The 12,295-nt window shown below is 35.6% G+C and overlaps 1 protein-coding gene across 1 annotated transcript; it reads right to left on the bottom strand.

Annotated features, from left to right (window-relative positions):
* Positions 1 to 5,638: 5,638 nt before the first annotated feature.
* On the bottom strand, positions 5,639 to 6,736 carry HTR1F (5-hydroxytryptamine receptor 1F; the record flags this gene model as incomplete). Its single annotated transcript, XM_082839343.1, has 1 exon — positions 5,639 to 6,736. One exon carries the CDS (start codon positions 6,734 to 6,736, stop codon positions 5,639 to 5,641), a length of 1,098 nt encoding a protein of 365 aa, XP_082695469.1.
* Between the last annotated feature and the right edge of the window lie 5,559 nt (positions 6,737 to 12,295).

Below are 12,295 nucleotides of genomic sequence, written 5' to 3'. Positions count from 1 at the left end.
AGCATCTCAGGTGGTTCTTCTGCACACTGATTTTAAAAAGCTCAAATTTAAATGACTCCCTTCCTGCTGAAAACCCCCTCTCCTCCTCCTCTTTCATTTTCATCTTCAAGTTCAACAGTGTGCTATGCTAAGAAGAGCATTTCTTTTTTCCAGTTCAGTCCTTCTTAACATCTGCAAAATCACACACACACACACATAAACACACATGCTACTCGGGTCACAGATCCACTCAAATCCAAGCCAAGCCACCTAACACAAAGAGGAAATTGTCAATGTTTGTGTGTGTATGGGGGGATGTGGGAAACCCCAAGGCAGCAAGACCTAGCAATATGATGCAATTATAATTATATAATAATCAATGATGCAATATATGAAATAAAATATAATGAGGGCTTCCCTGGTGGTGCAGTGGTTGAGGGTCCGCCTGCCGATGCAGGGGACACGGGTTCGTGCCCCAGTCCGGGAAGATCCCACATGCCGCAGAGCAGCTGGACCTGTGAGCCGTGGCCGCTGAGCCTGCATGTCCGGAGCCTGTGCTCTGCAACGGGAGAGGCCACAACAGTGAGAGGCCCGCATACTGCAAAAAAAAAAAAAAAAAATATATATATATATATATATATAATGATATAATAAGTATAATTTTTAGGAATGAATGTTAATTACATATAATTTAGGAATATTAACAGGATATAGTGAAAAGTTTATTGGAGAGCAAAGGAAGAAAGACATAGCAAGCTTTGCTCTGTATCTACATAAACCAATAAGGTCATCTTACTGTCCTTGCAGAGGTGGAAACTCTCCATGGTAGAAATTAGAGCTGTGACACAAACTTCACTGAAAGGCTAGTTTGACAGGATTTATTGTTGATCAAAATATTATACATTTTTTTCCTCAGAATTTTTATCATTTCTGGCCTAATCAGGGAATGCAAATTCTTTGAAAAAGTTTTATCTTTCTCAGGTAGGTTTCAAGTACTATCATGCTTTGTACAGAGAAGATATTCTTTATCAATAACCATACATTTATTATAATGTTGGAAAGTATTTTTCTCAACAAGTGCCTCATTTAAATAATTGGGGGAAGCATATGAATTCACAAGCCCATGAAAAATGATCACAATGCCATACGAAAGTATTACTTTGTTCATGACAGAAATATTAACTTGTCTTTGGAAATATTTTCTGGCAAAATAAAGGTCTGAATATAATCATTTGAGTTTTTAGGAGGGTATTAGAGACACATTTTCTAAAACAATTTAATGTGGACACATTTTGAATTGTGCAGGATTATTATTATTATTATTGCGGTACACGGGCCTCTCACTGCTGTGGCCTCTCCTGTTGCGGAGCACAGGCTCTGGACGCGCAGGCTCAGTGGCCGTGGCTCACGGGCCCAGCCGCTCCGCGGCATGTGGGATCTTCCCGGACCGGGGCACGAACCCGTATCCCCTGCATCGGCAGGCAGACTCTCAACCACTGCGCCACCAGGGAAGCCCCGTGCAGGATTATTTTTGAAGGACTTTAGAAAATATTAAGGAAAAATCCTTCAAGTTTCCTTTCCTGCAATACAGTAAACCTGATTTTCTGACTGCAAGTCAAAAAAAGTCTTGTGTAAATTCATGAGGAAGCTGTTCACTCCTTGAGGTGAGGAAAGCATGTCAGCAGGAAGCAAATAACCGCTCTCACTTTTCATGATATTTGGTGAAGCAAGTCAGCACATGTCCCGTTAACTGGCTTCCAATTTTTCTCTATTTCTTTTTGACACAAAGCTCTTGATGAAGAGGGGCAAGCTTAAGTTTGAGCCTGAGAATATGGGAATTATGCTTTGCTAAGGAATTTTAAAATTCAGAACTGTTAGAAGAATTTGGAAGTGAGTCCCAAAGAAGCTTTTCTTCACTTGGAAGCGGGGAACTTGTGTAACCTGGAGCACAGGGAGTGGGTTGAGGTGGGAGCAGGGGTGAATCAAGTTCACCGGAAGAATGAAAGGAAGATTGGTTTTGGAGATTCAAATGGAAATTCATCCTACTTAAGGGCTGACCCATCAACTGCCATTACCTGGATAAACTGTTGATGCTATGGATTTGACCCTGGGGATGTCTATTGTGAAACGAAACAAAACAAACAAAAAATTAGGGTGGAGAATCCATATTCCCATCCCAACCCTATAAAAAAGACCATATTTCATAAACAGAAGTGAATTTTCAAACATGATCTGTACATAGCTATGCCAAATGATGGATGTATTGGACTGAATTTAGTATTCAGTAGTTTGACATCCTATCTCTTCTTTGGTGTTTTGACCTTGTCATTTACACATCCTTCATTTGAAAATACTTAGCAGAAGCAGAGCAAAAACAAATCCTCCACTTACTTTCCTGGTGCTGGTCTATTTAAAATTATAGCAGGAAGTTAACCTTCATTATCTAATATTTAACCATTTTCTATGATATTTATATATTTTCTTCTACCTTATCAGTTAAATATATGCATTATTAAATTGTTACATTCGTTATGGATGTGAAAATTTATTTTCTTCAGTAGAAATCTTCAGCTTTTAGTAACTTGGAAAAATTTCATTGAGAGAATAAATCTTAGGTATTCAGAGAAGCATATCATGTTATATGCAATCTGTTCTTCATAAATTTTTTTTAACAGTCCAAATTACAGATTATTAGCCCCTACATTCCTACCCTTTAAATCTATTAAAGAGAAATCACTCATATCAGTTCATGAGGAATGGCATGATCTATATCTTCAGCATATAGGGAAAACCCATAGATGAAGTGATAATTACTGTAATGTGTTGTGACCCCCCCCTTGGATTAAAAAAATGCTTTAAACACGAAGAAATAATAAACTTGATTCTCCAGACAGCTCTAAAGGAGAATTTGACTTCCCTGTCACTTAGAGTATTATTTTCCTAGATTTGAGCTTCAGTCCAACTCAGAGTAGAGGGTAGTAGGTATGTTTGGGTGGGCCTCACCCTGCTTGAGAATTCTTCCTTTGGGTTGATGGGCTGTGTCTCTTAGAGTTCTCCAATATAAATATATACATTCCTGAGGTGAGTGTAAATAAATTAATTTAACAGATTATTTTAACTTTAGCAAGGCCTTTGGGTAAATAAATCACAGAATCCAATTTTGGTGAGAAGGAGAAAGAGAAATAAATAGAGAATGATAGGGTCTCAAACAAACTTTGGACTCTCAACACAGCACACGGGCCCTGGGAAATAAAGAAAAGAGGACAAAAGAAGTTGCAGGAGCCTTAGATAAATCTCATCTACTTGTTAGTTTTGCTTGGACCAGACTGCTCAGGAAGTGCCTGTGAGCGCTGATATGTCTTTATGTGCTTAGCATACCCAAAAGAGAAGTCACCTTTGCACCAATAGGCCCCTTCTCTTGAGTTCCTCATTTCAGTTGAGAACCAGTTATCTTAGTGACTCATGTCCTTCTGTCTGTCTGCCTGCTTATTAACGTATTTGCTATAACCTGCAGATTCTACCTCCACAATACCTCTCATCTATTTCTTCCTTTACATTCCCATTGCCAGAATCAAGTTCAGGACTTTATCACCTCTTGCCCAGATTAATAATTGCTTTCTAACAAGAAGTTATTATGTCCAATACTCTCTCTGCTCAAATCTACTCAGATTTTTTCTCTAGAACTGCCCTAAACTTGTATTATTTCTTCTACAAAACATCAGTGACCACTCATTGACAGACAGCAACCAAATTGACTATAGACTTCCTTTGCTGACATTCAGAGTCAGCCACAATAATGGCCAGTTTCTCTTTTAAGCTCTTCTACTGTCATTCTAAATAGCTGCCCAACTCATTGCTATTTTATGATCATGTCCCGTCAAATGCTTGCAGGATGCAGTCTGAAATCTTTATGTTGCCACCACCTGAGGTATGCTCTTCCAAATCTCTTGCTCAAATGCTGTTCATTAAATATCCATTTTAGATACATTCTTTACAAAAATTTCCTGATTTTTCTTAACTAGATGTGATCAGTGTTTCCTTTGAATCATCATAAAAATGTAAACAACCTCCATGCTGATCTTTGTTTTTTCTTTTCTATTATAGTGTTCATATTTTTATTTGTTTCACCTTTTAGATTGTAAACATGTTAAAGGAAGAAACAGTATTTTATTATTTCCCGTATCTTCTATACATCTTCTATACATTGAGAGTACATCTCAATGCCTTATATAAAATTAAAGTTCTGTAAATATTTGTTAGATTGAGAGTAATGTGTCATTGATACATAAAAAATTGATGTAATGTACTCTTAAGCACCCCACTGGGAAAGAATATTTAGAATACACATGAAGGTACAGCTTAGAATAAAAGGGAATGTATTGTTTTTTCAAATGATTTTGGTTGATGGTAGGATTAAAAGGTGGTATATGACCTTGCGGTTCAAATGAAATGAAATCTTCTCAGAAGCATGGTTCTTTTATTTTCAAATCCCTATATAAATATGATAGATAAACTTAGGAAATTGCTTTGGCTCACTGAACTTGTGGAGTGACCAACTGGGAGATATATACATATATAATATATATAATTAGTATAATAGTCATCTTTGCTTATTCATTTCTATCAGTTGGAAAACTAGAGACTTTTTTGAAGTCAGTGAAAAGTCTAAGAATCCCTACCACATTCTCTCTAATAAAAGGGAAATAGCTGCTGAAGTACAAAGTATCACAGACATTTTAGTTAGTAACTAAGCCTATTAACAGAAATGAAACATATCTTATATTTTTTTAAAAGTCAGGCATATAATATCTATGGCAAGTAACACAGGGTACTTAGTGCCTTAAATTTGATTCCTAAACATGGCAAAATTAGAACACCACCCCCAGACTCTCCCTGAGTTATTTCTACTAGGGTAAGGCTTTGATTTCAAATGTTGATAATATATGATTAAGAAAATATTCTTCTAGGAATTCATATTAAACAAAAAGAATATAGTAAATATGTACAAGTTCAGTATCCAGAATTATTTTGCAGTACCTAGCTCATTTTATGATTACTCCTTACTATCAAAATACAAAGACAGTATCAACCTCTGACTTTTATGTTTCCTCTGGTCACACTAAGTAAGAGTCTTTTTTTTTTTAGCTCCTTCCCCCTCCTATTTTGCCTAGGGTAAGATGGAGAGGGGACAAGAGTGGTTAGGTAGGAGAAATGTGTGCTTTGTGGTGAATTTTATCTTGTCTATAAAATAATAGAATCATATAATAAAACAATAAGATTATGTAGAAATTATGGATGGAGGTATGTTGTTAATTGAAAATTCTTCTGTAGTTGTTATAAGATATAAACCTGAAAAATCACTGTTAATAATATATATATGTATATATATTTCCAGTTAGTTTTTAGGGACATTGCATAGGCAAAATATTGTTTATAAACAATAAATTATTTTCTAATTTCACATACTCTAGAATAATGGTCAAAAAAAGTCTTTAAATCAATACATTTTATATGTATTTGCTATTAAAATATATATTAATATCATTCTAGTGGCTTTAATTTATGTCCTTCTAAAAGTTTAAATGTTTTATTCTTTATCATTCATTTAGTTACTTCACCTCGAAAGAACCCCAATCTTTCCATAATAAACTTCTCTAAACTAATATCGACATCGCACAAGTTTTTGGAATGCTTTCTTGAAGTCTTCATTAAAGATTGTATAAATCAGTGGGTTTATAAGGGAATTGAGATATCCAAGCCATGTCAAAAAATTTGACATTTCTTCAGAAATTTCACACTTTTCACAGATATTAACAACCAATTCTTTTACAAAAAAGGGAAGCCAACATATTACAAATGCACCCAAGATTAATCCCAGGGTAGTGGCTGCTTTTCGTTCTCTTGTGCCTGAGATCTTTTGCCTTCTCCAGGATCTCTCATGCTTGAATTCAGACCTGGGGCTTTTCACTGTGCTATGAATTTTATCAAAGTCCGTTGATGGATCAGATAAAGACTTTTCTAGCATGTACGGTGTGGAGACCAGTCTAATGCTTTTCTCACCACTCCCCAAAAGGTGACCATTCAGCTCCTCCTTGGCAATCCTACTTGCTTGTCTCTTGTGGTATAACGTCTTTGCTGCTTTATATATTTTGTAGTAGAGGATCAAAATCAATGTTAATGGGATGTAGAAAGCTCCAAATGTTGAGTAAATAGTGGAAACAATGTTGTCGTGTTTGATGATGCACTCATCCTCTCGGCTAGTTCCTTGGTGCCTCCAGAATAGAGGAGGCATAGAGATTAAAATAGATATAATCCAAACTATGGTAATCATAATGCCAGCATGCTTGGGAGTCCTTTTCCTGGCATACTCAACAGCATCTGTGATTGCCCGGTACCGATCCAAAGCTATAGCAGAGAGATGCAAGATGGAGCAAGTGCAGCACGTGATGTCAATGCTCAGCCAAATGTCACAGACCACTTGCCCCATAATCCAGCTCTCTCTCACAATATACACAATGCTGAAAGGCATCACCAGGACAGCTACAAGAAAATCTGTGACTGCAAGGGAGCAAATTAAGTAGTTGGCTGGGTGGTGTAGCTTTCGGGTCACAATAATGGCAGCGATCACAAGTGAGTTAATGGTCGTCGTCATCAGTGCCAGCCCAGAGAGAATGAAGGACACCAGAATTTTGGATGGCATTCTGTCGAACAGTTCTTCCGAGGTCAAGTTTTGATCAGATGAGTTTAAGAAATCCATTTTTTGTTTGATTTAAAAGATTAATATAGCTGAAAGAATGGACACCTGTAACAAAGGAGAGGAAAAACAGTTCAGAGAAGGCTTCAAAGATTTTTCTCTTCCTTTCAGAATAATTTTTTTTAAAGTATACATGTATCTTTTTCCAGAATAGTCTATGGATTAAAAACATGGAGTTCAGATAGCAGATTTTCTTTTTCTTTACATTTAAGAAATACAATAAGAAGAGTAAAAAACAATAGCTTTAAAAACATTTTCTTAAAATAGGGCTCAAATAAAACAATTTTTATGCATAAAATAACCTATCACTAAAATCTCTACTATTATGAAAGTGTTTAAAACCTATATTAATATTAGCTATGTTTTTCTCTTTGTCTACAGCAGAAAAAGTTTAAAAGCACATGTCATTAGTATATATTTGTGCATTATATAATGTAATATAAGAAAATATCATTTTAAAGGCAGTATTCAAAACCATAAACAATTTTGTACTTAAAGTTACACTGAGAACATTTTCATTGGGCTTGTGGAGACTAAAGGAACTTTCAATGTATTTTATATCAGGATATAAAGGTTATAAAAAGAAAAATAAACAAAATTAAAATATTTTTAGTGTATTTCTAGCATTCCATGATCATTTTATGAAATTAGGAAAATATCAGAGTGTTTAGTCTTTGTGGATATAAGTAGTTAGTTTGGTTTAAGAAGACGAAATAAAACTAGTTGGAACCAAATAACCATACAACACTGCCCATAATTATAATGACGTATATGACTGAAATAAACCACTGAACGAGGTGAACCTTGCCAGTAAGAAAAACTCATAACATCACACACCCTGAAATGGAAATTATTCCTTACAAGACTCCATCGTAATGACCATGTAACCTTACTTTTGAAAGGGAACCCTCCAAACATGGCTTATAATTTTTACTTCAGTCCATGTTATTACTTAATTGCAAGTCAAATACGAGCAATTAGGGTGTAATTAAATAAGATTAATCGTTTTTATAAATAGTTTTTATTTTCCAAAATCAGCACTTTTCTCTTTCTTTAATAATTCTTTAGTAGCTACCTGCATCTTTGGAAAAGACAGAGAAAAGATGGAAACCTGAAACTTCATTCTTAGCTATAGTTATAACTATTATTGTACCTCTATATTCCTTGAATTATTTTTACTTTAAAGTGGTTATGTTTTACTAATTGGAACTGATAGAACAAAATTTAAAATACTTGATATTTTTATATCAAATACTTCTTATGAAGTGTGTGTGTATACATATAAGATTATGTATATATATATTATAAAAACTTGGAGTGCAGCATATTTAATATCCTAGTGTTCGAGTTACCAGTACTAAATTTAACTTTTATTTTCTCATATTCATTGAAGGCAGGTGCTGATGGCTTTCTCCTAAGCAAATTGAGTGACAGAAGAAATCTGAATACATGAGACCCATAAAACAAATAGTCCCATATGTAATTGAAAAGGAGTTGTATATCTAAGTTATTTATATCAACACTTACCCATTTGTAAAGGGCAACTAAGACAACTTCAGATAAAGAATGGAGGCTACCATCTCCTTAGAAATTCTAAACGAGTGGTTTTGGAACTCTGTTTGCCTCAGAGTCACCAGGAGGGCTTGTTAAAACACAGATTATTGGGTCCCAGTCTCTGGAGTTTGAGATTCAGTAAATCTGGGGCAGGGCCTTCAAAACTGCATTTCTAACAAGATCCCACATGATGCTGATGCTGTTTGTCCAAGGAGTCAGGTTTCTGGCAGGTAATCAATACAGTTCTTCCTTAACTCTTTGTCTAATCCTTTCACCGCTATAGCCTTTATGAGTTCCTCTCATAAATGTCAGAGAGCAGCTCTGACATTTCTGCTGTACAACTTTGTCAGCATCTCTCTTTCTCACATTCTTATTTCCTGGAGTTTTTCAAATAAATGATCTTCCTCTAGCTTTTCTTCTGATGCCTCCCTGATTATTTTTTTTAAACTTTTTATTATGAGAATTTTCAAACACAAAGTAGAATAATGCAGTACACATCCATGTGCCCATTACAGAACTTCATCAATTGTCATCATTTTGCTAATCTTGCAGAAACAAGTGTTAATTATAATCAGAGATAAAACAGGATTCAAACTTTGTGGAAAAGAGTAAAATATACTTTTTTACCAGCAGTCAAAAGGTGAAAGTGGGCAGAATCATTGCATGGTGCAACATGGAGGGTTAAGGTCCTTAACAGAAGGATGCATCCGGCATGAAAGGGGGTGGGACATATTTTATAGGCCCCTCTTCATACTGTAGGAAGAATCAGGACCACAGCCTATCGTTTTTATTAGATTATGAAGTTAAAGAGAGCAGCAAAATCATTTTGGTGTAGCAGCAAATCAATGGATTATGTTGCTTATAGACAATCTCTTCTAAAATATTCCTCTGAAACTGAGAAGCTGAAGAAGGCTGATGAATCACCTTTTTTTTTTTTTTTTTTTTTTTTTTTTTTTTTTTGCGGTACGCGGGCCTCTCACCGTTGTGGCCTCTCCCATTGCGGAGCACAGGCTCCGGACGCACAGGCTCAGCGGCCATGGTTCACGGGCCCAGCCGCTCCGTGGCATGTGGGATCCTCCCGGACAGGGGCACGAACCCGTGTCCCCTGCATCGGCAGGCGGACTCTCAACCACTGCGCCACCAGGGAAGCCCCAGAATCACCTATTTTAAACTGTAATTTTTGCTTTTCATGTATGTTTAAACCTAACACCTCTCTTTTAATAAGCCTCTACTGAAATATTCATTTGTGGAATCATTCTAGCAAGTTTTTAATGTAAATATTCAATAGTTTCTATAAAGAACTCTGTTTCTTTTTCCTGCTACAGTCCCTTCTTATCAAAATTGGTAATATGCTGTGTTACTTAGGCCTGCCAGTACTGGGTAAGTTAAAAGGAAGAGGGTAGGGAGAATTCTGTCTTTGCTGCCATCTGGCTTTTCTTCCCCTTCAAAACAAGGTCTCTTTTAATCTATCTAAAATTTTCTTTAGGTTTTTTCCACTTAAGCCGAATATCTTTGAGCCTTTTTTTTTTTTTTTAACATCTTTATTGGAGTATAATTGCTTTACAATGTTGTGTTAGTTTCTGCTGTGGACCTAGAGTCTGTCATACAGAGTGAAGTAAGTCAGAAAGAGAAAAACAAATACCGTATGCTAACACATATATATGGAATCTAAAAAAAAAAAAAAGGTTCTGATGAACCTAGGGGCAGGACAGGAATAAAAATGCAGACGTAGAGAATGGACTTGAGGACATGGGGAGGGGGAAGGGTAAGCTGAGATGAAGTGAGAGAGTGGCAGGGACATATATATATACACTACCAAATGTAAAATAGATAGCTAGTGGGAAGCAGCTGCATAGCACAGGGAGATCAGCTTGGTGCTTTGTGACCACCTAGAAGGGTGGGAGGGAGACGCAAGAGGGAGGGTGTATGGGGATATATGTATACATATAGGTGTTTCACTTTGTTATACAGCAGAAACTAACACTACATTGTAAAGCAATTATACTCCCTGATTATTATTAATCCTGACTTTGTGCAGCTCTTGGACTCCCTGCTCTAGACATGTTAACTCCCCTTCTAGAAGAAGACTTATTTGATTAACTGATTTCTGTAAGTATCACACTGTAGCATTTAAATTAGGCTCAATAAAATGGTACTTAATCCTAAGGGAATAAGCCAAAATGTTTCATATAAATTCTACTGCATTTTACAAGAAATTTTTCCATTATTAACTTTAGAAAGTTAATTAATCTTCTGAAAATTGTTTTTGTAGAAAACAAAGAAAATAGGAATACAAATGCAGCCAATCACAGTTGGGTTCCTTTTTTTTTTTTGTCTTATTTTCCTTGCCACTTAATCAGAATTTCAATAAACCATCTACCTTCATTAATTCAGACATGGCCTCTAATCAGATTCTTACTCCTTTACATCTTAAGTGCCCACAATGAGTCCTCATGGTGCTAGGGACCACTTCTGGGTTACTAGACATAGACTATGTCACACACATTTCTCCTCAAACTATATTCTGTATTTTGAATGTATTCACTGGGAAATAGGATTATTCTGTAATTAGAGCCTGTAGTCCCATCATTTATGTGTAGCCTTCTTGATAATAACAAAGAGAGAAAAACTTCCCCAGGCTTTACTAAGCATGAATATTTGCCAATGTATTGATTTAGCCACATGGTGCATTTTACTTCTCCACTTACACTTAGTTTTTTAAATCTAATGTTGATTTATATTCAGATGTCTGATCTTGATGTCCAACTGTATTGTTCTCATTCAGGTTAAACTATAAGCTCATTGGGGCATAGCTTAATTTACTTTATATTGTAAATAACCTGGGGGGGGGGTCATACACAAATAGCTTTAATAATAATACTGTAGAGAGGCAAGAAAGCAAAATTCAATTCTATCAAGACCTCGTAAGAACCCATAACTTGGCTGCTCCAATTAGAATGAAAATAATATTTATCTTTTCTGAATGTTTAATTCTGCAGGAACTATGCTAAGTGCTTCGCATATGTTAACCCATTTAATCCTCACTGCTAACCTATGAGGTAGGTACAGTTATTATCTCCCATTTCATAGGTAAGAAAACTGAGGTATAGAGATTTAATGAAGTCCTTTGCAATGAAACATAACAAATGGTTGGTGGAACAAACCCATTCCTTTAATCACCATTTTACTGTCTATGAGGTATTTATTACTTTACTTAATAATTCTAGTCATGAGATCTATAAAGTACTTTTTATTTAAAATAAAGATTGTTATAGAGTAATAAGTATATTCAAATGGAGGCAAATATCCAATAGATTGAATTGCTTACTTCTTTTTTTTAAATGGAAAAATAATATTTATTAAACCCTTCCAAAGCTGTTAAAGAATAAAATATATACCAGATGTGAAAGTCCTTTTAAAAAACAATACAGAAAGAATACATAACGTTTGCTTCAGTTATGATTACATCTCATACAGTAATAAGCTCTTTGTTTTGTGTGGTTTCACATTCTTGTGAAGTAGGCAGGGTAGGCATTTGTGTCCCCATTTAGCAGATGTAGAAACTGAGGCTCAGGAAGCCTAAGATCCACAATTGATAGGTGATAGAGGAGACCTTGCCTTCCGAGTCCTCGTGGCCTGATTCTCCCTCCCAACTGCTTATTTCTTGCTGGGAATGTTTAAGTTAGGGACCAGGTCTAAATGTATAAATTGTGTAAATGTGCAAAATGTGTAGGGATGTGTTCACAGTGTTTTCAAATTTTTTTTACTGCCTTTCCAACTTTGAGTCTTCCCTTCTGTTCTTATTCTATTTCTTTATCCCATTTATTCCTTTAAGAACTATTCATTGAGTGCTATTTATGGGCTAATTAACTTGCTAGGTCTAAAAGATACCAAAAAAACAAACAAGCAAACAAACTTACCCCCATTCAAGACAAAACAGCAAAACAACACATTGTTCTTGTCTTTAAGAAACTGCCATGGCAGTGAAACAGCTAAATACTTAATTAT

This window comes from Leucopleurus acutus, assembly GCF_964270905.1.
Source record: "Leucopleurus acutus genome assembly, chromosome: 5".
NCBI classification, from domain to species: Eukaryota; Metazoa; Chordata; class Mammalia; order Artiodactyla; family Delphinidae; genus Leucopleurus; species Leucopleurus acutus.
This window is presented reverse-complemented; position numbering and strand designations above follow the sequence as displayed.